Genomic DNA, 24,845 nt, shown 5'->3' with positions numbered 1-24,845 from the left:
TGTCAAGGGTTGGTGTCGCTATGTGGGAATGGTTTTCTTTTTCTAGGCTTACTGCAAGGTTACTTACTGGGATCAGCTGTAGGCCACTGCCTTTGTTAATTAGACTCTTTCAATTACCTCTTTTATCACGCAATCCCAGGAGGAGGAAGATTGCCTAAGTGTCTTGCTATTGTTGTAGTCTGTAGTATGGTCAGTTTTTGTACTATTGTCGGCCACTGCTGATTTGGTGGTCTGGCATACTTCTGTGTGGTGTTCGTGGCGCCTCTCTTATACAATTCACACAGTTTCCCAAATGTATGCTTTGCCATACTAATGGGATTTGGTAGACTGCATGTTTGCAAAGGCCTAGGTTGTTCTTTACCAAATCTAGTAGCACCAACGTCTTAGGGGATGGGTGAAATACGCATGCAACATTGTGTTGTTCCAAGATTCTGCCAACTTTTCTGCAGATATTGGTAACAAAGAGGATGTGTGCTAGTGATTTTTGCTCCTCTGTTTCTTCCTGCTGTTCTCTAAGTACAACCTGCCAAAACACAAGCCTTTCTGCTTGCTGCTGGGATTGCGTCCTAAGAACAAGTGTGCATAAAATTCCTTTGTACTGGGAGTTGTGGTGATTACTGGGAACATGTAGATACTGGTCAGTGTGTAGGTTTTCTATACACAGTGTATCCCAGCTTGCTATATGGTTTCCATTTCACCAAGACATCAAGAAGGGGGAAGGTGCCATCCTGTCCCACCCAACTGTAGCTGTAATTTCCATTGAACAGGAAGTAAATTGAGGTAAGCACAAACTCGAAGATCCTCATCAGGTTGGTCTCAAATTTCCTGTTTATCAATTCCATGAATTCCTTTAGTGGTACCCTGGTGAAGAGGGTCATGATGACTCACCAACAGGTCACTATCAGTGAGGTGAAGTTTTGTTGATATACGAAATGAATGGAATTGCAGATGCAATGTTTGCATTTCCCCACAGATGGACTCAGGAGAACAGTTAGGTGTATGGCCAAGCCATATGTTGGTGCTCCTACATTTCCAACTGTGGAATGCCTCCTTTGTGAACTTCTGGCAGCTCATACAGCTGTGATGGTGCAGCATCTCATGGTCAGAGTTTATTAACAGCGGTCACATTGAAGGTACTGCAAAGACGTTCAGTGTTTTTCCTCCAGAGGCAACTTGACAGATCTTAGTCTGTCTTCCTGTGCACTGCTTCATCAAGAAGTTCGTATATTTTTTGTTTATATTTTGAGCACGGGAGTAACATCTGCAGCTGTCCACACCTGACAATGAAAGTGTGGACACTGAATGTCACAGTTTGCAACCTGGCACCACCACCACCACCACCACCACCACCACCACTGCTGCTACCTACTGCTGTGACTGCACACATAGCAACATGAGCAGAGGGATGGAGGGGGTAACAGCCAACATGTATAGAACATCAACAAGAGCGGAGCAGTAGCCACAAGGAACCACCTGAAGATCACTATGAGCTTTTTTGCTGAAATATCGAGCAGAACTTATGACATGATCTGGACAAATATCCAAGAATTCTCCAAGTTAGAAATACGCCAGGAAGACACCAGATTGCATATTATTTTTTTATATCATGCTTAAATCATATTTTTAACAATAAATTAAAAGTCAAGTTGAATTAACTGTTGTTAACTGATAGAGGGTCTATACAAGGGCAATGTACTTGAGGACAATATTATGGAAATGGAAGAGGATGTAGATGAAGACGAAATGGGAGATAAGATACTGCGTGAAGAGTTTGACAGAGCACTGAAAGACCTTAGTCGAAACAAGGCTCCGGGAGTAGACAACATTCCATTAGAACTACTGACGACCTCGGGAGAGCGAGTCATGACAAAACTCTACCATCTGGTGAGCACGATGTATGAGACAGGCGAAATACCCTCAGACTTCAAGAAGAATATAATAATTCCAATCCCAAAGAAAGCAGGTGTTGACAGATGTGAAAATTACCGAACTATCAGTTTAATAAGTCACAGCTGCAAAATACTAATGCGAATTCTTTACAGACGAATGGAAAAACTGGTAGAAGCCGACCTCGGGGAAGATCAGTTTGGATTCCATAGAAATGTTGGAACACGTGAGGCAATACTGACCTTACGACTTATCTTAGAAGAAAGATTAAGAAAAGGCAAACCTACGTTTCTAGCATTTGTTGACTTGGAGAAAGCTTTTGACAATGTTAACTGGAATACACTGTTTCAAATTCTGAAGGTGGCAGGGGTAAAATACAGGGAGCGAAAGGCTATTTACAATTTGTACAGAAACCAGATGGCAGTTATAAGAGTCGAGGGGCATGAAAGGGAAGCAGTGGTTGGGAAGGGAGTGAGACAGGGTTGTAGCCTCTCCCCGATGTTATTCAATCTGTATATTGAGCAAGCAGTAAAGGAAACAAAAGAAAAATTCGGAGTAGGTGTTAAAATTCATGGAGAAGAAGTAAAAACTTTGAGGTTCGCCGATGACATTGTAATTCTGTCAGAGACAGCAAAGGACTTGGAAGAGCAGTTGAACGGAATGGACAGTGTCTTGAAAGGAGGATATACGATGAACATCAACAAAAGCAAAATGAGGATAATGGAATGTAGTTGAATTAAGTCGGGTGATGCTGAGAGAATTATATTAGGAAATGAGACACTTAAAGTAGTAAAGGAGTTTTGCTATTTGGGCAGCATAATAACTGATGATGGTCGAAGTAGAGAGGATATAAAATGTAGACTGGCAATGGCAAGGAAAGCGTTTCTCAAGAAGAGAAATTTGTTAACATCCAGTATAGATTTAAGTGCCAGGAAGTCGTTTCTGAAAGTATTTTTATGGAGTGTAGCCATGTATGGAAGTGAAACGTGGACGATAAATAGTTTGGACAAGAAGAGAATAGAAGCTTTCGAAATGTGGTGCTACAGAAGAATGATGAAGATAAGGTGGGTAGATCACGTAACTAATGAGGAGGTGTTGAATAGGATTGGGGAGAAGAGAAGTTTGTGGCACAACTTGACTAGAAGAAGGGATCGGTTGGTAGGACATGTTCTGAGGCATCAAGGGATCACAAATTTAGCATTGGAGGGCACCGTGGAGGGTAAAAATCGTAGAAGGAGGCCAAGAGATGAATACACTAAGCAGATTCAGAAGGATGTGGGTTGCAGTAGGTACTGGGAGATGAAGAAGCTTGCACAGGATAGATTAGCATGGAGAGCTGCATCCAACCAGTCTCAGGACTGAAGACAACAACAACAACAACAACAACAACAACTGATACTTTCAATGACTGAAGTGTTTTTAACTGAGTGAAAAATGGAATTGTACTTGGTTGTTTAAAAACTAAGATAGCATTCTGTGTAATACTTTTTTTGATTTCCGGTAGTGTAATCTTTCTGCTTTTCATATCACTGTAAAAGTCACAAATTAGAGCATGTGGGTAATTTTTTGTTGAAAGATATTCCGAAAAGATTGATTTATGTCTTTTCTAATCTCCAGGTTCTTTTGTATTCAGATAACCTAATTTGCACAGCTCTGCCTGACTGGCCAGTGGTTACTTTTTCTCTGTGCTTGGCCATTGATTTTATATGTAGCTCTCTATGCCAATGGTTTAATTGTATCTTTTTTATTTATTATTAAATAATTATTATTAATAAATGAGGTTGTTGTTGTTGTTGTTGTTGTTGTTGTAAAGTGCTTGTCAATAGTAGTGAAACTTATGTGTAAAATTACCACTTATGTAATTCTGACCAAAACTAGCCAGTCAGTAGTTACAAAAACAGGTGCATTAACCCATATTTTAGCAGAATTTCAAAGAGTGTTGCAAAAAAGTTAGTCTTGCAGCTACAGATCTGTTGTACAGTGAATTCAGCAGTAAAGACACAGTGAAACCTGTAGCAAATAGTGTATAAAAGTGTGTGCATCAGTCAGAGAGGCCTATGTCAATTAGGTTATCAAAACATGAGAGAACTTGAAGCCTAGGAAATACAGAAATCAATCTTTTTGGAACTTCTTTTAACAGAAAACTACCCACATTGTCATTTTGATATTTTACATACTGTCAGAAATAGAAAGATAGAAATGTTTGAAATCAGTAAATGCGACACACAATGCCAGCCATGTCTTGAAAGTGCAATATTACGTGCTTCCTAAATTCTGTAAAATTAAGTTGTGCAAATGTCAGATTACAATAGTAAACTCAACTTTATTGCTCCTTTTTATTAACTTAGTGATTTCTTCATAATTAAAAAATTAACATACTGTACCTCACCATTTAATCAATCATCTGTATCTGTAATATCTGTGTAAGTTGCAAGTCACTTTACCTGTGGTTGTATCATTCAGTCATCACTTGAGAATGGCCAGAGACGCTTGTAATTATCATCGTATGCAGTTAAACAGTAAATTGTTTTACAAATTTAACTCAAAAACACATATGTGCATAAGTAGCTGAAAGTCAGTTTATGAACAAACAAATACTTGAAGAACTTCAGGAAGTGTTTCCTTTTTAATGTCATTGTCATCTTTTATTATGCACTGACAGAGTTGAGTGAAATTATGTGGTTTATTAATGCAACTGAGATATTGGTGCTGTCTACCCATTTGCAGGTTGGAATGGCCAAGGAACTGGGGCTATCTAGATCTCGTCTGGGCTTGCTAGACACTGCATTACTACTGCCTTACGCCTTGGCACAGGCACTCGGTGGTGCCACTGCTGATCGTATGGGACCACGTCTTACATCGGCAGCATCTCTGGCTGTAGCAGGCACTGTAGCGACAGCTATTGGTGCTTGGAGTGGATTTGCAGGCCCAATGTTGTTGTTGGCACTTTGTGGAGCAGCTCAGGGTCCTGCTTGGCCAGCCTGCTGCAAGTGCCTTGCTGCATGGTACAATGAACAATTGAAATTTTTATTGTCAGTATGTGCATGATGCCACAAAAGCTTCTTTCAGGTTTACCAAATGTAATGAAACACAGTGTCTGTCACTGTTGTTTTGAACTGCCTTTGAAATTCGGCTTGTATTTTATCACACGACGGAAATAACAAAGGCATATTTAACAAACCATGCAGGTTCATATTTAATTATATGTTCTGTGCTTGTTAATATCATTGTAATGGTTTGCATCATCTGTGTATCTGACATAATCAAAATAAATAATCAGATGTTTAGGAATTGTAATAACTCAAGAATAGGAGTAAGTTGATATTAAGAATTTTAATGTGTGGTGTGTCCCCCCCCCTGTAGTGTTTGACCCAAGCTTTGAAAGTATGTGGTAATTAGGGAAATTTCAACAACATAAGATTTTAGTGAAGTGGAACGAAACCTTCTGAGAATAGACACATGTTGCTGGTTGTAAAATTGGCTCTTGACATAAACAAATGTAACATATGTATAAATAAACAGAAAGGCATGTTATAGTTTAAATCAAATGGTATATAATTAGATATCGATCAAAGAACAAATTGAATTAAAATTGGGAAATGTGTGCTATTATGGTGAAACAGAGCAACTAGGAATTTCAGAACTAGGCTTTATTGTAATCAAGAAATAATTTTAAAAACAGATAGTAGCAATCTTGGACAGAGTGGGAACATTTGTTTTAAAAATAAAGAAAATCTCTTCCACGGAAATAATTAGTCTGTGCACTTATGGGCTCACATTATGAGGAGGAAATACAAAGACCTCAATGAACTGGCAGAAGATCCTACCAGAAATTATAATCTGGGAGATGGAGTGTTAATTCAAAAGTAGGGCAAAAACTAAAACTTGATTTTTCAGTATGGCTGTAGAAATGACACGGACAATGCAATAGTTTTTTTGCCAGTAAGATTGGATTTTGTCTGCAGTCATCCTGAAGAAAATAAATCGAAAATGTACTTGACGCATTCAAAGTGGAACAAAAAATGAAATTCACTATTTTATCGAACAACAAGGGAATTGCACAGGGTATGATGATTCTAAACCACATGAGACTTTGAAGTGGCCATAGCCTCTTACTGTGTCGAGGAATAATGAAGACAAAGTTAGAAAAAAGAGAGAGACTGCCAGACATGATTAAATGAAGAAATACCAGATCCAAATTATGACCTTAGCATACTAACAAATAGATTATATCAAATCATCAGTTATTTATCAAAGGTACTTATGCAAGCAATAAAAGATGTTGCAGGTGCAGAGAGGGCTAGAGAGAAAATTTGAAATATTTCTACGCAACTATTAAAGAGGAATGTTATGTAGCAACATTATAGAATGTGGATAGCTCCATAAAACTATTCAGAAATATCTTTGAGAGAATGTGAGAAGGTGCAGTTATATTTATTGTTGGGTAGAATCATGTTACATCAGTAACTGAGAACAAAGAGTATTTTAAAAGTATTCAGAACTTCCTTTAAACATTTGATTCATTTGAGAGATGAATCAGAAGTATTGAAGGCATACAACAAATTGTTAAGTTCCTTGTTTTTGGGGCAGTGAAAGAAACAAACCCAGGAGTAAAACTGTCGTGCAAAGTTTTGAAGACAAAGCTACAATAGGTTTGAAACAGAATGTTTGCAATTGGTGTGTAGTGTCAGTTTTGACAAATGGCAATATGGTGTGGATTTTCAATATGAAAACCATTCAGAAACTGAGTGTTGCTGAGTGAGTGAGTGAGGGATGGATGGATAACAAACAGGATGAAGTGTAAGATATTAATTTGGACTACGAAAATTAACAGAAGGGAGCAGGATATGGAGCCAGGCAAATGGATTTTAGATGGGGATATGAAGTCCTTTTCTGGCTTTTAAGTGGTAAAAGAAGACAATTACTAAAAAGAAAGTGGGTGGACAATATTAGAAAACATACAGGAGCAACATGAATCCACTTAACTGAAAACAGTAATGCAAAGTGTAGAGAGAACGTCTCCCCACAAGCCGTGATCTTGCCAAGATGAGATAGCCTGCATGCCTCAACAGTACACATAGCCACAACAGAAGGGTATATGCAGAGGGGCCAGACTAACCCATGGTTCCTGAAAAGGGGCAGCATTCTTATCCATAGTTGCAGGTGGGCAATAGTCTGGTTGATCGACTGATCTGGCCCTGCAACATTAGCCAACTTGCCCTTGCTGTGCTGTTACTGTGAACAGCTGTCAACAAGGAGGGGAAACTATAACCATTTTTTCCCCTTTTTTTCCGCAATGATATGCAGCTGTACCATGTGATTAAGTGACGGCATCCTCTCAGGTAAAACATTCTGAAGGTAAAATAGTGCTCCATTCGGATCTCTGGATAAGAACTACCCAAAATATAACCTTCAGGGAAAACAAAACTATCAAACCTCAGGTTGGAGCATGAAATATTAGATCCCTTTATCAATTAGATAGGTTAGAGGATTCAAAAGGAAAATAGATAGTTGAAGTTAAATATACTGCAAATTTGTGAAATGTGTTGATAAGCATAACAGAATTCTGGTCAGGTCAGTACAGGGCTGTCAACACAAAATGAAATAGGACTATGCAGGATAGGTGTAATAATGAATTAAAAAAATAGGAATTAGGGTGTAATGACGAACAGCTTAGTGAACAAATTATTGTAGCCAAAATACACGAAGGTGGCATGCACCTCAATAGTAAAAGTTTATATGCTAATTACCTCCACAAATGAATAAGAGATTGAAGGAATGTATAATGATATAAAGGAAATTATTCAGATAGTTATGGCACACAAAAAGTTAATGGTGATCACAAACTGGAAATCACTAACACTTGCCTTAAGAAGATTGTATATGTGGAAGAGACCTGGGGATACTAGAAAGTTCTGAATTGATTGTATAAAAGGAGTATTTAAATCCAGATTTTAACTGGAAGACATTTCCAGTAGTAGTTATGGACACTGAACATAACTTATTGATCATAAACAGCAGATTAAAATTGAAAAAACTGCACAAAGTTGGGAAATTAAGGAGATAGGACCTGGATAAGTTGAAAGAAGCAGAAGTAGTTGCAAGTTTCAATTGGAGCATTAGATAATGACTGACTGAACATGCCAAATGATGAATGTGTATACTTAACAGATGAAGTAGTGAAGAAAGCAGCAGATGATCGATAGGTAAAAAGAACAAACCTAGTACTAATATTTGGATAACATAGGAGATGTTGAATTTGACCACAGGAAAAAGTATAAAAATACGTCAAATGAAGAAGACAGAAGGAAAATATATCTAAAAAATGAGGTTGACAAAAAAATACCAAAGACATAAGCAGGATTGGAAGTCGTTGAAGCATGCATGACATGGGAAAGAGAGATGCCATCAGTAGCAAAATTAACGAAATCCTTGGAGAAAAGAGAAGCAGCTGTATGAGTATTAAACCATGAACCATGGACCTTGCCGTTGGTGGGGAGGCTTGCGTGCCTCAGCGATACAGATGGCCGTACTGTAGGTGCAACCACAACGGAGGCGTATCTGTTGAGAGGCCACACAAACGTGTTGTTCCTGAAGAGGGGCAGCAGCCTTTTCAGTAGTTGCAGGGGCAACAGTCTGGATGATTGGCTGATCTGGCCTTGTAACACTAACCAAAACGGCCTTGCTGTGCTGGTACTGCGAACGGCTGAAAGCAAGGGGAAACTACAACCGTAATTTTTCCCGAGGGCATGCAGCGTTACTGTATGGTTAAATGATGATGGCATCCTCTTGGGTAAAATATTCCGGAGGTAAAATAGTCCCCCATTCGGATCTCTGGGCGGGGACTACTCTAGAGGACGTCGTTATCAGGAGAAAGAAAACTGGCGTTCTATGGATCGGAGCATGGAGTGCCCAATACCTTAATCGGGCAGGTAGGTTAGAAAATTTAAAAAGGGAAAGGGATAGGTTAAAGTTAGATATAGTGGGAATTAGTGAAGTTTGGTGGCAGGAGGAACAAGACTTTTGGTCAGGTGAATACAGCGTTATAAATACAAATCAAATAGGGGTAATGCAGGAGTAGGTTTAATAATGAATAAAAAAATAGGAGTGCGAGTAAGCTACTACCAACAGCATAGTGAACACATTATTGTGGCCAAGATAGACACAAAGCCCATGCCTACCACAGTAGTACATGTTTATATGCCAACTAGCTCTGCAGATGATGAAGAAATTGATGAAATGTATGATGAAATAAAAAAAATTATTCAGGTAGTGAAGGGAGATGAAAATTTAATAGTCATGGGTGACTGGAATTCGAGAGTAGGAAAAGGGAGAGAAGGAAACATAGTAGGTGAATATGGATGGGGGGTAAGAAATGAAAGAGGAAGCTGTCTGGTAAATTTTGCACAGAGCATAACTTAATCATAGCTAACACCTGATTCAAGAATCGTAAAAGAAGGTTGTACACATGGAAGAATCCTGGAGATACTAGAAGGTATCAGATAGATTATATAATGGTAAGACAGAGATTTAGGAACCAGGTTTTAAAATGTAAGAAATTTCCAGGGGCAGATGTGGACTCTGACCACAATCTGTTGCTTATGAACTGTAGATTAAAACTGAAGAAACTGCAAAAAGGTGGGAATTTAAGGAGATGGGACCTGGATAAACTGACTAACCAGAGGTTGTACAGAGTTTCAGGGAGAGCATAAGGTAACAATTGACAGGAATGGGGGAAAGAAATACAGTAGAAGAAGAATGGGTAGCTCTGAGGGATGAAGTAGTGAAGGCAGCAGAGGATCAAGTTGTTAAAAAGACGAGGGCTAGTAGAAATTCTTGGGTAACAGAAGAAATATTGAATTTAATTGATGAAAGGAGAAAATATAAAAATGCAGTAAATGAAGCAGGCAAAAAGGAATACAAACATCTCAAAAATGAGATCGACAAGAAGTGCAAAATGGCTAAGCAGGGATGGGTAGAGGACAAATGTTAGGATGTAGAGGCTTATCTCACTATGGACAAGATAGATACTGCCTACAGGAAAATTAGAGAGACCTTTGGAGGAAAAAAAAAAAAAAAAAAGTATGAATATCAAGAGCTCAGATGGAAACCCAGTTCTAAGCAAAGAAGGGACAGTTCTAAGCAAAGAAGGGAAAGCAGAAAGGTGTAAGGAGTACATAGAGGGTCTATACAAGGGCAATGTACTTGAGGACAATATTATGGAAATGAAAGAGGATGAAGATGAAATGGGAGATACGATACTACATGAAAAGTATGACAGAGCACTGAAAGACCTGAGTCAAAACAAGGCCCCGCGAGTAGACAACATTCCATTAGAACTACTGACGGCCTTGGGTGAGCCAGTCCTGGCAAAACTCTACCATCTGGTGAGCAAGATGTATGAGACAAGCGAAATACCCTCAGACTTCAAGAAGAATATAATAATTCCAATCCCAATGAAATCAGATGTTGACAGATGTGAAAATTACCAAACTAACAGTTTAATAAGTTACGGGTGCAAAATACTAATGCGAATTCTTTACAGACGAATGGAAAAACTAGGAGAAGCTGACCTCGGGGAAGATCAGTTTGGCTGAGGCAATACTGACCTTACAACTTATCTTAGAAGAAAGATTAAGGAAAGGCAAACCTACATTTCTAGCATTTGTAGACTTAGAGAAAGCTTTTGACAATGTTGACTGGAATACTCTCTTTCAAATTCTAAAGGTGGCAGGGGTAAAATACAGGGAGCGAAAGACTATTTACAATTTGTACAGAAACCAGATGGCAGTTATAAGAGTCGTGGGGCATGAACGGGAAGCAGTGTTTGGGAAGGGAGTGAAACAGGGTTGTAGCCTGTCCCCGATGTTATTCAGTCTGTATATTGAGCAAGCAGTAAAGGAAACAAAAGAAAAATTGGGAGTAGGTATTAAAGTCCATGGAGAAGAAATAAAAACTGGACACTGTCTTGAAAGGAGGATATAAGATGAACATCAACAAAAGCAAAACGAGGCTAATGGAATGTAGTCAAATTAAGTTGGGTGATGCTGAGGGAATTTGATTTGAAAATGAGACACTTAAAGTGGTGAAAGGAGTTTTGCTATTTGGGGAGCAAAATAGCTGATTATGGTCAAAGTAGAGAGGATATAAAATGTAGACTGGCAATGGCAAGGAAAGCGTTTCTGAAGAAGAGAAATTTGTTAACATTGATTATAAATTTGGGTGTCAGGAAGTTGTTTCTGAAAGTATTTGTATGGAGTGTAGCCATGTATGGAAGTGAAACATGGACGATAAATAGTCTGGACAAGAAAGGAATAGAAGCTTTCGAAATGTGGTGCTACAGAAGAATGCTGAAGATTAGATGGGTAGATCACATAACTAATGAGGAGGTATTGAATAGAATTGGGGAGAAGAGGAGTTTGTGGCACAACTTGACAAGAAGAAGGGACCGGTTGGTAGGACATGTTCTGAAGCGTCAAGGGATCACAAATTTAGCATTGGAGGGCAGCGTGGGGGGTAAAAATCATAGAGGGAGACTAAGAGATAAATACACTAAGAAGATTCAGAAGGATGTAGGTTGCAGTAATTAATGGGAGATGAAGAAGCTTGCACAGGATACAGTAGCATGGAGAGCCGCATCAAACCAGTCTGAGGACTGAAGACCACAACAACAACAAGGTGGATAGCCCATACTAAGCAAGGAAGGAATGGTTGATAGGTGGAAAAAGTAGGTAGGAGGGCTGTACACGAGAAAAAGAGTTCAAAGATAGTATTATAGAATGAGTAGAGAAGGTAAAGGAAGTTGAAATGGGAGATAACATAGTGCGAGATGAACTTGACAGTACTTCGAAGCGTCAAAGTCGAAACAAGTCCCCTGCAGTAAATGACACTCCCTCAGAGTTACTGAGATCCTTGGAAGAGTGGCAACTATTCCACCTGGGTGCAAGATATATGACAGGCAAAATACCCTCAGGCTTCGAGAAGAATGTAATAATTCCCATTCCAAAATAATGCATGTGTTGACAGGCAAGAACAGTCAGTTTAATAAGTCATGGTTCCATACTGCTGACATTAATTATTTACAGAAGAAAGGTAAAACTGGTGGAAGCCAATGTTGGGGAAGATCAGTTTGAGTTCCCGAGAAATATAGAAACACTGGAAGCAATGCTTGACTGTACATCTCACATTAGAAGACAGGTTGAAGAAAGGCAAATCTACATTTATAGCATTTGTACATTTTGAGAAACTGTTTGACAGTGTTGACTAAACTACACCCTTTGAAATTTTGATGGTTGCAGTGATAAAATACAGAGAGAAAAAGTTTTTCTAACTTGTATAGAAACCAGACAGCTATTAGGAGTCATGACATGAAAGGGAAGCAGCAGTTGAGAAGGGAGTGGGACAGGGTTGTAGCCTAATCCCAGCATTGCTCAATATGTTGTGTACATGAGCCTCAATAAGCAAAATAAATTGTATATTGTCATCTTGGTACACAATACTATTAACTGTAGTCCAAAGAAAATAGGCTTCACTATTTGATGACATGATACGGCACACTGCGCTCTAATTTTCTGACAGTGCATGGAACACATGGAGATTTTCAGTTGACCAAATTCTTAAGTTTTGAGTTTTCACACATGTAATCCACTAAAAAAAAAAAGTCCATTTTGCGATTCAGTGGGTGTCAACAACAGACAAAAATGATGTACAGTATGCTAGAGACTTTTCCTTGTACTTTGACTTCAATTTCTGGACACTACAAACATGGTACACATGAAATTTTAAATTTTGCATCACTTTCTAAGCACTTCCATTCTAAATCTGAGATTGGACAGTTTCGTCAAACTCTTTCCAGGCGAATTCAGCATCACATCTTTGCCTCACCCAGTTGAGCGTCGTCAAAAAGGCTGGTCTCACAGTCCTCTTCATATCTGGAACTGATCCTCATTCTTGCAAATGGGAAATTAATCACATTATTGTTGACTGGTTCAGCACAGCAGTATCTGGATTTATTCTACTAAAAGGGGCTGCAGTGTGTGTGTAAGAACAACAGACCAAATACTTTTGAACAATGAAAATTTATTACTCTTGGTAATGTTTACTAAGTAATCAGCAGCGCAATACTACAGATATCACACAACCTCTACTCTTTGCATTGGCATCATTTTTGGTTATCAACACCACCTTTAGTGCTATTTTGCAGTGGCTGATCAAATGAATGTTATGCATCTCCTATTTAGATACACATTTATTTTCATGTGCATGTCTTTGATTGCACGTATTACCATTGTTCTACTTTCATTGATGATCTTTTCTAGACACTGTCCATTCCATTCAATCGCTCTTTCAAGTCCTATGCCATCTCCAACCTGATTAGACTGTCATCAGCAAACCGAAGGTATTATTTCTTCCAACTGATTTGTAATTATCTCAAAATGTCTTCTTGGTTGTCTTTATTGCTTGCTTAATGTACAGAATGAATCACATTGGGGATATGCTACTACTCCCCTCCCGCCCTCCTGCCCTCCCTCCCTCCACCTCCACCTACTACTCCCCCCCTGCCCTCCCTCCATACCTACCTCCCTCCCTCCATACCTACCTCCCTCCCTCCATACCTCCCTCCCTCCCTCCATACCTCCCTCCATACCTCCCTCCCTCCCTCCATACCTCCCTCCATACCTCCCTCCCTCCCTCCATACCTCCCTCCCTCCCTCCATACCTCCCTCCCTCCCTCCATACCTCCCTCCCTCCCTCCATACCTCCCTCCCTCCCTCCATACCTACCTCCTTCCCTCCATACCTACCTACCTACCTCCCTCCATACCTACCTACCTCCCTCCATACCTACCTACCTCCATACCTACCTACCTCCCTCCCTCCATACCTCCCTCCCTCCATACCTCCCTCCCTCCCTCCATACCTCCACCTCACTCTCGCAGTTTTTTTGTCCTCCAACTCTTAATAACTACAGTCTTTTTTCTGTGCAAGTTGTAGATAACAAATGTTTTCTCTCTGTATTTTATTCCCATTATCTTCAGAATGTCAAAGACTAAAATAATGTGTGTTTGTAAAATACTAAATAGTCATTTTTGATGATTAAGGCTTGCTCTTGAAATACTCAATCACAGATCGTATACTATCTGTACCGTTTTGACCCTGTGTTTGAGACACCCTGTAAATTTATATCTAGTTTTGTTAAATAGGGACATGCATTTATTATGAGGATGTATAATGCATACAAAAAAAACTTTCTGTATTGAAGGATTAGAATTGTATTTATGATGCAATTCTGAAAACATGGTATCTATCCTTTTTCCAAGTGATACTTGTCCTTGGGAGACCAGCTGATATTTGATCTCAGTTTAAAATTTGTTCCAGGGGGGCACCACATTTTCATTTTGAGATGCTGTATTTTTCTGTTCTCCCATGATACTTTTAGTACTTTAAATAATTTTCTTCTATTTGTGATTTCAGGTTTCCAGATAGGACACTAAACACTATATTTGGACTAATGTCAACATCAGCATATGCTGGTGGTGCTGCAGCTACAGGTCTGGCAGTGTGGCTGCAAGCGGCATATGGTTGGCGTCTTGTCTACTTACCAATGGGTGCAGTGGTTCTTGCTCTATCACTTCTTGCATGGATGTCAATGCGATTACCAACTGACTTTGGGATAGTTGTACCTGGCAAAGAGCACCCATCTGTTCAGACTGGTTCTTCATCAAGGCCACGATCATCATTGCTTGAACTTTGGAGACTTCCACTTGTTGCGGAGATGGCTGTTGCAGTGCTTTGTCTGAAGCTGGTGCGCTATACTGTGTACCTGTGGCTGCCTACTTACTTGATCCAAGCTTTAGGATTAAACGCTGCAACGGTATGAAAAAGCATTTACTTGTATTGCTACTGCAGTTTCAACTATAATTATAACTGCACTAAAATTTGGGTTGTGATAGCTGGAGTGCAGTTTAGACATAGTATTCAACACACACAAAAATAACTATACAGAATTGACAGCAAAAATTCAGATTCAAATTGAGTCCAGGAATGGGATGAAGACAGCCGAACACTGGATACAGCCACATGCATAGTATGAATTTATAAAACTATTGCTTAATAAATTTATGAAAGTAGGGCATAATAGAGTGTGTATGAAAGATGACATGTATTATGATTTTCTGACTGTTTTCACAGATAATAACTTAAAAAACTGCACAGACCTAGAGAGAAAAACATTTCTTACACCATGTGAAGTTTGTGATTTCATTAGTCTGCTGTCTTTCAGAATAAATATTTTTTATGATGTAGCAGATGACACCCCTTCCCCCACCCTCCCACCAGTTGATCTAGAACTATTTTGTATGCCATGAACTATTGCAGCATTTCTCCTCTTCCTGTAATGCAGTACGGGTTTTGAACTCTCTCTTTTCATTCAACTTAATCTCCAACAGATGCCTTTTTCGATGTTGATTTGCCCGTTCTGCTTTGTTACTCAACTTTGCCTTTTTATTAAGTCCAATTACCTGTTTGAATAATTTACAAATGGCTCCCATTACTGGGTTCGGTCTCTGTTGTGTCTTCAGAATTTCTCAGTAGTGTCGCAATGTACACAACACCTGCGTGGTGGTAGGCCCCTGACTCAGCAGAGAATGCACGGTTTGTGCCTGTGCTGCCCCCCTTCCTCTCCTACCACCTTGAGTGTCCAAGAGTACATATTTATCTTATTTAAAAAATATATCCACCAAATGGTGACAGGAGAAAATTGCAATTTTCGGGAGCCAGTGGCTCCTCCCCCTGGCAGAGGGGCTGAAGGGAAAGGAAGGGAGATGAAGTAAAAGGACTGGCAAGGTTTAGGAAATGGGGATACTTTGGAAAAGTCGTCCAGAACCCCGGGTGTTCTCTTGCCAGTGCTTGTGAGATTTTTTAATTTATCCAGTTACATTATGTTTCAAAAATGGAAAATTAACTATTTTCAGTGATACGTTTTTCATATTTAGAACACAAGGACTTAAGGCAGTGACATCCATGCTAGGTTGTTTTGCTTTAATGGCATGCTGGACTTGGGGAGAGCCCTTTGTCAGAGTGGGTGGCACCACTGAAGGGAATTAAGTGAACCATGCTGGTGGCGATATGTCTTCAATAAACAAAGCGCAGAATGTATCCATTCTGATTTAAAACGGCCACCTCCTTTCAGTAACAGGCATTGTTATGACGCAGCAAAATCGGCGAAATCCTGCCACAGTTACCCCTCTAAAGAACTTGTATATTGTTATGGGTATGGTATTCCACATTAATATTTTACTTCAGATGAGGATTAGTGTGCACATGTGGAAAGACAGTGTATCCATTTTATCTATGGGGTCCAACAAAGTAAAGATAACCAAATACCAGCACATTTATCTTGGTTTTTGAGGGTGAATTATTAATGGAAAAAGTTAAGATTATGGTCCCCCTGTGTGATGTAAAACCCTGTTTTCTAGGCTGGGGGTTAGGATTGGCAATGGTTTGTCTGGAATGGCACGGGATATCTGTTTGCGTACTAGGCCTGGGGGATAGTGCCTGTTGTGAAGACCTTGATGAGACCCTCAGTATGGTGGACAAGGGAAATCTTGTCACTGCAGATATGCCCTCCTCATGTGGCCAAGCTGTATGGAAGTGAACACTATTGAACAAAACCTTTCTTTGTGTCCTTCACAATCCAAACCCACTACCTCATTCTTTACATCATACCAACTTTATCCTAACTCACAACTACTGGTCCTCTGAAGCGAAGGTATACATACAAATCCATGACACAGCCATGCCAACCTGTTTATGGGTCATGTGAAGGAGACCTTCCTAACCTTCCAAAGCGCCAAACTCCTAGTCTGGTTGAAGTTCATTGATGAGATCTTCATGATCTGGACTCAGGCCCAAGACCTCTTATTCTCATTCTTTAACAATATCAACACCTTCTGTCATATCCACTTCACCTGGTCCTCCTCAACACAATGTGCCACCTTCCCGGACGTAGACTATCTCATCTCTGAAGGCTCCATCCATATCTCTGTCCACGTTAAAACCACCAATTGCACCTGTATTTTGACAGATACTGCCATCCCATCAACACCTTGGTCAGTATGCTGAGGGTCTCAGCAAGGCCTTCACAGACAAGCACTGTCCCCCAGTCCACAAACAAATCTCTCGTGCCATTTCCCCACACACACCCCAATTTTACCTATCAACATGCCCTGAAATGATTGATGTCCTAGCCAAGATTCTTACCAACCTCCTAAAGTGGTTTTTTGTCACCCACCCAATCTCCACAACATCAAAGTCCATCCCTATGTCACTCCCAATTCTAATCCCTTGCCATAGGGATTATATCCTTCTGGAAGACCCGAGTAGGAGACCTGTCCAGTTTGCTGACCCACACTTCCTATTCCAGTCCTGTTACAGGGCTTATCCTACCTCCCCCAGAGGCTGGGCTATGTGTGAAAGCAACCATGTCATGTAACAGCTCTGTTGGAATCATTGCACAGCTTTTTGTATAGGTATTACTTCCAGCCACCTGTCCACCAGGCTGAACAGCCACTGCCAAACTGTGGCCAGGAGCAGAGTAGAATCTGAACATAACATGCTTGATTTCAGTGGCTGCTTCACAACCTGGACCATCTGGATCCTCTCATCCAACGCTAACTTTTCTGAACTGCGCAGGCAGGATTTATCCTTAGAACACATTCTCCATTTCCTAAATTATCTCGGCTTGAATCTACAGTAATCTACTCTCCACCCACCCTCCACCCAACAGTTTCCACCGCTTTTGTCCTACCTCCTCCTCCTCCTCCTCCTCCTCCTCCTCCTCCTCCTGCCCCCTATTCTCATCCACTCACTTTATTCGTGTGCTGCCCTCTGACAGTACACCTGCTTGTTTTTTCCCCCTCCCTCGCTCCTCTCCTCCCCCCCCCCCCCCCCCCCCCCCCACACACACACACACACACACAAAATCAGCACACTGTGGCAGATAGCACTCTTCTCTCCACTCACCTGTATCCTCTTGTCCTTTTCCCATCCTCAGCTCCTCCAGATTGCTGTTTCTGTTCTACATGACAGTTGCATTCTTGTCCAAACTGCTGGACATGGCGGTCATGTGTGCATGAAATGTGCTTTCTTATGGTGTGTGTGTGTGTGTGTGTGTGTGTGTGTGTGTGTGTGTGTTTTTCCCCTTCTGAAAAAGGCATTGGCTGAAAGCTAATGTGTAAGTGTATTTTTGTTGTATCGGTGTGCAACTCAACATGTCATCTTCACAGTGAGTAGCAGTCTATCTTTTGCTTGTATTGTCAGCATGATCTCTGCATCGTAAATGCATCACAAGGGTGTCGGATTAGCTAATGGAGCTTACATTTAGTTTATGCGGTTTTGGAGCCCCTACTATTCATATGACAGAACTTCTCATAGTAGAGTGCAGACCACTTAAGGCTTGAAACACACTGCCACATGTCTTTGGTGTTCTCTCTCTCTCGCCGCCAGTTTAATCATTATTTGTTGAATATATTCCCATCCATAGTGATGTAACAACAGAATGTCTTTCACAACTGATGATTGAGGCAATTGTCTTTCCCTTCAGTCAGTTTTTTTCCCCAATTAAGTGAAGCAAGTCTCTGTGGCCATGTCTGCTGTACGAGTGTTTTCACCCAGTCTTTTGGTTTGACAATCCTTTTTCTTTTTTTTTTTTTTTTTTTTTTTTTTTCTTTTTTTTTTTTTTTTTTTTTTTTCCCCCCCCCATGACATATGGCACGACTGCTGGCAGGCTCCTGATGCTGCCAGGAGTGCAGCCAGTATCAGGAGGTGGCCCCAGCCGCCAGCAGGCGAGCAGTCTCCTCCTACTGCAGGTCTGTATTGCGCCAGCTCAAGGAGGCCCAGTTGATGTACAGTACAAACATGCCACCAGCAACTGAACCTCCTTCTTGCATAGGGAGCACACAAGATGCACACATAATCTATGAGGCCAGATTAGTTTTTAGTTAATGGACATCGTAACATGTTTTCAGGAAAATGGAATGCAAAAACTCAAAAAAATTTGGCAGGGTTCCTTTCTTCTTCACTGACCCCTAAGGGAACATTTTTGTGCTGAACTTTGTTTTGCGAATGATATAGCTCAATTAGTTACGCGAATTGCATCTGGAACCACTTTCTCCATGGCAATACATCCAATAAGTTTTAAGCAATGAAAAGAAAAATTATTGTGTTCAGTGCATAATTAAATGAATGTATAATGTTTATTTTAACGTTATCGTACTCCCTGAGATGTCTTCAAATGCCCTCGGTGGTAGAGCTACCCTCCGGGGTTGTGTGTACCACGATTGTATACCATTATGTTAGTTCAACTAATGGAAGTACCACAGACTGATTTCACTTGAAAAGAAAGAATAGGTAATTCAGTCAATATGCAGAACTAAAATGGGCTTTATTGACTGTTTCCATTTGGTTACGCTTACTGACCAGATATACTTGAAAGAAATGAATGGATAATTACGTAACTGATACATAAAACTACAACCGAATGAATTGATAGTTTTGATTCCATCACTAATTCTGTCTTCCCCTGCAGTTTTTACCCTCCACAGCTCCATCAGGTACCAAGGAAGCTACTCCTTAATGTCATAATGCATGTCCCTTCTTCTTGTCAGCGTTTTCCATGTTCCCTTCATTGCCGATTCTGCGGAGAACCTTCTCATTGCTTACATTATCAGTCCACCAAATTTTCAGTATCCTTCTAAGCACCCCATCTCAATGCTTTGATTCTCTTCTTCTGGTTTTCCCACAGTCCATTATTCGCTTCCATAAAATACTGTGCTCCAGTCATATTCTCAGGAAATTTCTTCCTCAAATTAATGCCAATATTTGATACTAGTAGACATTGTTTTGCCAGGAATGCCCTCTTTGCCTGTTTTAGTCTACTTTCTATGTCCTCCTCCTTTCCTGGTTATGTATTCAAAGGTAGCCGAATTCCTTCAATTCGTCTAGTTTACTGCTAACAATTTTGACATTTAGTGACCTTTAATCTCAGCAACCAAACACATTCCATGTAGAGCAACTGTGACTAAATTTTTCTCCAGTGAACAAATACAAACATATACAGAAAACAGTTAATTGTTATAAATATGCAGTCATTACTTTTTTTTAACCCAGTATGGAAATTGTCTGACCCAGTACGGAAATTCTGTGCTTGAAGCTCAACCTTTCCTTGCACTCATTTGGCCAACTCAGTGATGTTCGTTGCTGCACGGATGCCCTCCTTCTACTTGCCTTTTCAGTGTATAAAAAGTAAGACAGTTGTAATATATAAACATTTTAATAGTTTGAGCTATTAAATTCACTCACTTCCAAGAAGCTTACAATTCTTCTGCAGTGAAAAATGCATGATAAACATGGGCACCACGCCATTGCAATATTCCTTCCTTTCCTTTACTGCCGTGTTACTCTCTGACTGTGTCTTTTCTCAGACTTGATCTCCAGATCAGATTTCCTCCTGACTACCCAGCTTGCTCGTAGCACATAGATTATGGTTTTTCCAACCCCCCCTTTTTTTTATGGAAGAGCAGGCTCTCCGAGGAAGATTCCCAGTGCACAGCATGGTAGCCAGTCCGTGAGGGAGCAGGGAGGTGGGGGCGGGGGTCTTCAGGTAACAGTAGTATGGTGGTAGCCCCCAAACTATCCAGGGGATGCCTCATTGTTGTCTGAGCTGTTGTCTCCCGGAATATGCCAATGAGTAGGTAACTGGAATCACCAGAATTCTGGGCAGTGGCAGTCAGGGTAGGTGGCCGTTGCTCAGGTCGGGTGGCACCTGTGTGGAGAGCCCTCAATATCTTCATGGGGGATATCTGGTGCAGTGGAAAGACAGAAGTTATCAGTTGGTGGCATTGTTGCTGCAGCAGTCAGTTCAGGTAGACCTTAATGCATCAGTACAGATAACTTAAGCCATGTAAGGAAATCAAAATTAAGCAAACTGCAGAAACTTATTCCCTCAATGCCTGATTCCATCTGGACTCGCATAGGATTCTTTCTGGTTATTAAGCAGAGGTTCTTTACAGCTACTAAGCCAATGTTCTTTGTGGAGAATACTGAAAATGTATTTGTGGAAACCTCTTCACTTAATAAATTACAAAATGGTTCTGTCTTAATTGTAGTTGTTGTGGTTGGTTTGATGCAGCTGTCCACATTACTCTATCCTGTGCAAGCCTCATCATCTCTGAATAACTACTACAACCTACATCCTTCTGAATCTGCTTACTGTAGTCATCTGTTGGTCCCCCTCCACAATTTTTACGCCCCCACACTACCCTCCAGTATTAAATTGGTGATCCCCTGGTGTCTCAGAATGTATCCTACCAATTGAACCCTTCTAGTGAGGTTGCACCAGTAATTTCTTTGCTCCCCAGTTCTGTTCAGTAACTCGTCCTTAGTTACATGATATACAACTGTTCATACCTGCATCAGACCATTCAGATTTATGTTTTCTGTGATTTCCTTAAACCACTCCAGGCAGATGCCAGAATGGTTCCTATGGAAGGGAACAGCTGATTTTCTTCCCCATCCTTGACACAATCTGAGCTTGTGCTCTGTCTCTAGTGACCTCGATGTTGATGGAACGCTAAACCCAATCTGTCTTCCTTCCTTCCTTCCTTCCTTCCTTCCTTCCTTCCTTTCTTTCAGACACAGTCCATTCCATTCCTTGCTGTCTCTGACAGAATTGCAATGTCATCGGCAAATCTAAAAGCTCTTATTTCTTCTCCTTTAATTGTTCACTGCTACGTAACACCTAAGTCAAAACAAGGCCTCGGGAGTAGATAACATTCCATTAGAACTATTGACAGCCTTGGGAGAGCCAGTCCTGACAAAACTCTACCATCTAGTGAACAAGATGTATGAGACAGGCTAAATACCCTCAGACTTCAAGAAGAATATAATAATTCCAATCCCAAAGAAAGCAGGTGTTAGCAGATGTGAAAATTACCGAACTATCAGTTTAATAAGTTATGGCTGCAAAATACTAATGCAAATTCTTTACAGACGAATGGAAAAACTGGTAGAAGCCGACCTCGAGGAAGATCAGTTTGGATTCCTTAAAACTATTGGGACTCTTGAGGCTATACTGACCCTACGACTTTTTTAGAAGATAGATTAAGGATAGGCAAACCTACATTTCTAGCATTTGTAGACTTAGAGAAAGCTTTTGACAATGTTGACTGGAATACTCTCTTTCAAATTCTGAAGGTGGCAGGGGTAAAATACAGGGAGGGAAAGGCAATTTACAATTTGTACAGAAACCAGATGGCAGTTATTAGTCGTGGGGCATGAACGGGAAGCAGTGGTTGGGAAGGGAGTGAGACAGGGTTGTAGCCTCTCCCCAATGTTATTCAAACTGTATATTGAGCAAGCAGTGAAGGAAACAAAAGAAAAATTCAGAGTAGGTTTTAAAATCCATGGAGAAGAAATAAAAACTGGACACTGTCTTGAAAGGAGGATATAAGATGAACATCAACAAAAGCAAAACGAGGATAATGGAATGTAGTCGAAGTAAGTCGGGTGATGCTGAGGGAATTAGATTAGGAAATTACACACTTAAAGTGGTAAAAGAGTTTTGCTATTTGGGGAGCAAAATAGCTGATGATGGTCAAAGTAGAGAGGATATAAAATGTAGACTGGCAATGGCAAGGAAAGTGTTTCTGAAGAAGAGAAATTTGTTAACATCGATTATAGATTTGGGTGTCAGGAAGTCGTTTCTGAAAGTATTTGTATGGAGTGTAGCCATGTCTGGAAGTGAAACATGGACGATAAATCGTTTGGACAAGAAGAGAATAGAAGCATTCGAAATGTAGTGCTACAGAAGAATGCTGAAGATTAGATGGGTAGATCACATAACTAATGAAGAGGTATTGACTAGAATTGGGGAGAAGCGAAATTTGTGGCACAACTTGACTAGAAGAAGGGATTGGTTGGTAGGATGTCTTCTGAGACATCGAGGGATCACCAATTTAGTATTGGAGGGCAGTGTGGAGGGTAAAAATCGTAGAAGGAGACCAAGAGATGAATACGCTAAGCAGATTCAGAAGGATGTAGGTTGCAGTAGGTACTGGGAGATGAAGAAGCTTGCACAGGATAGAGTAGCATGGAGAGCTGCATCAAACCAGTCTCTGGACTTAAGAAACTTACGTTGTGCCACAAATTTCTCTTCTCCCCAATTCTAGTCAACAACATAACACTGCCTGCCCCCCCCCCCCCCCCCCTTCCGCAGAGGCTCACCAGTTCTTGTTGCATACATGCTTGGCTACAACGGGCCACAGCCTGTGTAGCAGCTTTTCCCTTTCTGTCGACTTGCTATTTTTTTTCCTCTCCCTTGGAGAACATGTTTGAGATATTTTTGGGAATGTTTTCTAAAGTCCCACTAGCCTTACATCAGAGCAGTGCTCCCACTATTTTTTCTTTCTTTCTTCATTCTCTGTCTACTATCCTTATTCTGCTTAGGTGTTGGAGGTGTCTCTTTGTTTCTTATTCCTCCCTGTGCAATCCAGAAGGCCATCCGAAGCGTGACAGGTGACAGGGTAACACGCAATTCCCAGCCCCGGGTCAACAGATGCGGTTCACACGGACCACGGGGTACAGGCCAAGCCCTGGAGGGGTGATTGCCTGAGCTGTGACATTCCAAAATTGCCAATTGCACCCTCTGTCAGGAGTTCCGGAGGTGTGACCTGAGATGTGAACAACCTAAAGCGGATCAGCCTCCTTCTGATGGGGGGGGGGGGGGGGGGGGGCACAGTAGGAAGGAGCGCGCTGTTGGAGACGCTGGCAGTCGTGGGAAATTTTCGCAATAAGCCACTCACCATCTCAGACTATATCTACTAAACATAAACAGAATGAGGTTAAAGATTCCAAGAACCTCAGTTCCTCGTGGTATTGTGTACTGAAGATGGTCAGTCCTTTGCTATGGTTAAACTGTTTATTATTCAGAAAGGTGTTGATGTAATTGCAGGATCTGTAAAATCGTGATTTCATTTATATAATTGCACTTTGCTTTTGGACGCCATTTGTTATTTTCAAGCCCAACAACTACTTGCAGCTTCACTCCTCCATGACTGTACTGTTCGTGTTGAGGCCCATCGAGTGCTGAATTCTTCACATGATGTTATTTACACTAGGCTACTTGATGATCTGACCAAGGGAGAAATCCTAACTTGTCTCTGATCAGGGCGTCACTGCAGTCCACCGGGTAATGAAAAAAGTTGCCTACAGGTACTCTTTCACATTTGGTAGACTAGCGCTTCCATCAAAGATCAAAGCCAGCTATGAAGAAATCACTGTCTGACTGTAGATTCTAAACCTGATGCACTGTTACCAGTGTCAATGTTAAAACCACACTCAGATGTCCTATTAAAACATGGCCAAATGTGTTACTTGTGGTACGGATGCAAATGAGGGTGACTGCCCATGTTCTTCTCCCCACTGTATCAATTGCAATGGCGACCCTGCAGCATAATCCCAAGAATGTCTCGTGTATCTCGATGAGCGGGCCGTCCAGGAGATCCAGGTGAAGAAAAAGTGCCTTACCCTGTCACTCGTAAGCTATTGATTAGTCAAAATCCCTGTGTTTTACCATCTGACACCTACAGTACCATTCTTGCTATGCCTCGCTACACAGAGGACACGGCCGCACAGACTTGCAACCTCAAATTCAGCACTGCAGCTGAAAAATCGCCCAGTGTCATGGAAGCATCCGTTTCTTTCTCCTCCCCCTCCAGCTATGCAACAAGGCACCAAATCTTCACTTCCAGTAGCGAAATCACCTGCTACACAACAGGCAGGCCAGAAAGGACAGAAGGCGAAGACATTTTACATACCTCCAGCCAACAAACATCTGAGTAATCTGCCAACTGCAAAGGCTGAAAAGGCTCAAAGAAATGAAACAAAGGCAAAAGGTCACTG

At 40.8% G+C, this 24,845-nt stretch overlaps 1 protein-coding gene across 1 annotated transcript in view; it reads left to right on the top strand.

Moving 5' to 3' along the window:
- The window catches only part of LOC126483870 (uncharacterized), a 55,673-nt gene that overhangs the window by 19,157 nt on the left and 11,671 nt on the right, over positions 1-24,845 (top strand). Inside the window, exons 2-3 of the mRNA XM_050107106.1 lie at positions 4,615-4,892; positions 14,361-14,760. Coding sequence (XP_049963063.1) covers positions 4,615-4,892; positions 14,361-14,760 — 678 coding nt within the window. The remainder of the gene's footprint in view (positions 1-4,614; positions 4,893-14,360; positions 14,761-24,845) is intronic.

This window comes from Schistocerca serialis, chromosome 6 (genome assembly GCF_023864345.2).
Source record: "Schistocerca serialis cubense isolate TAMUIC-IGC-003099 chromosome 6, iqSchSeri2.2, whole genome shotgun sequence".
Lineage (NCBI taxonomy): Eukaryota > Metazoa > Arthropoda > Insecta > Orthoptera > Acrididae > Schistocerca > Schistocerca serialis.
Note: the sequence above shows the minus strand (reverse complement) of the source record. Positions and strands in the feature narration are given on the sequence as shown.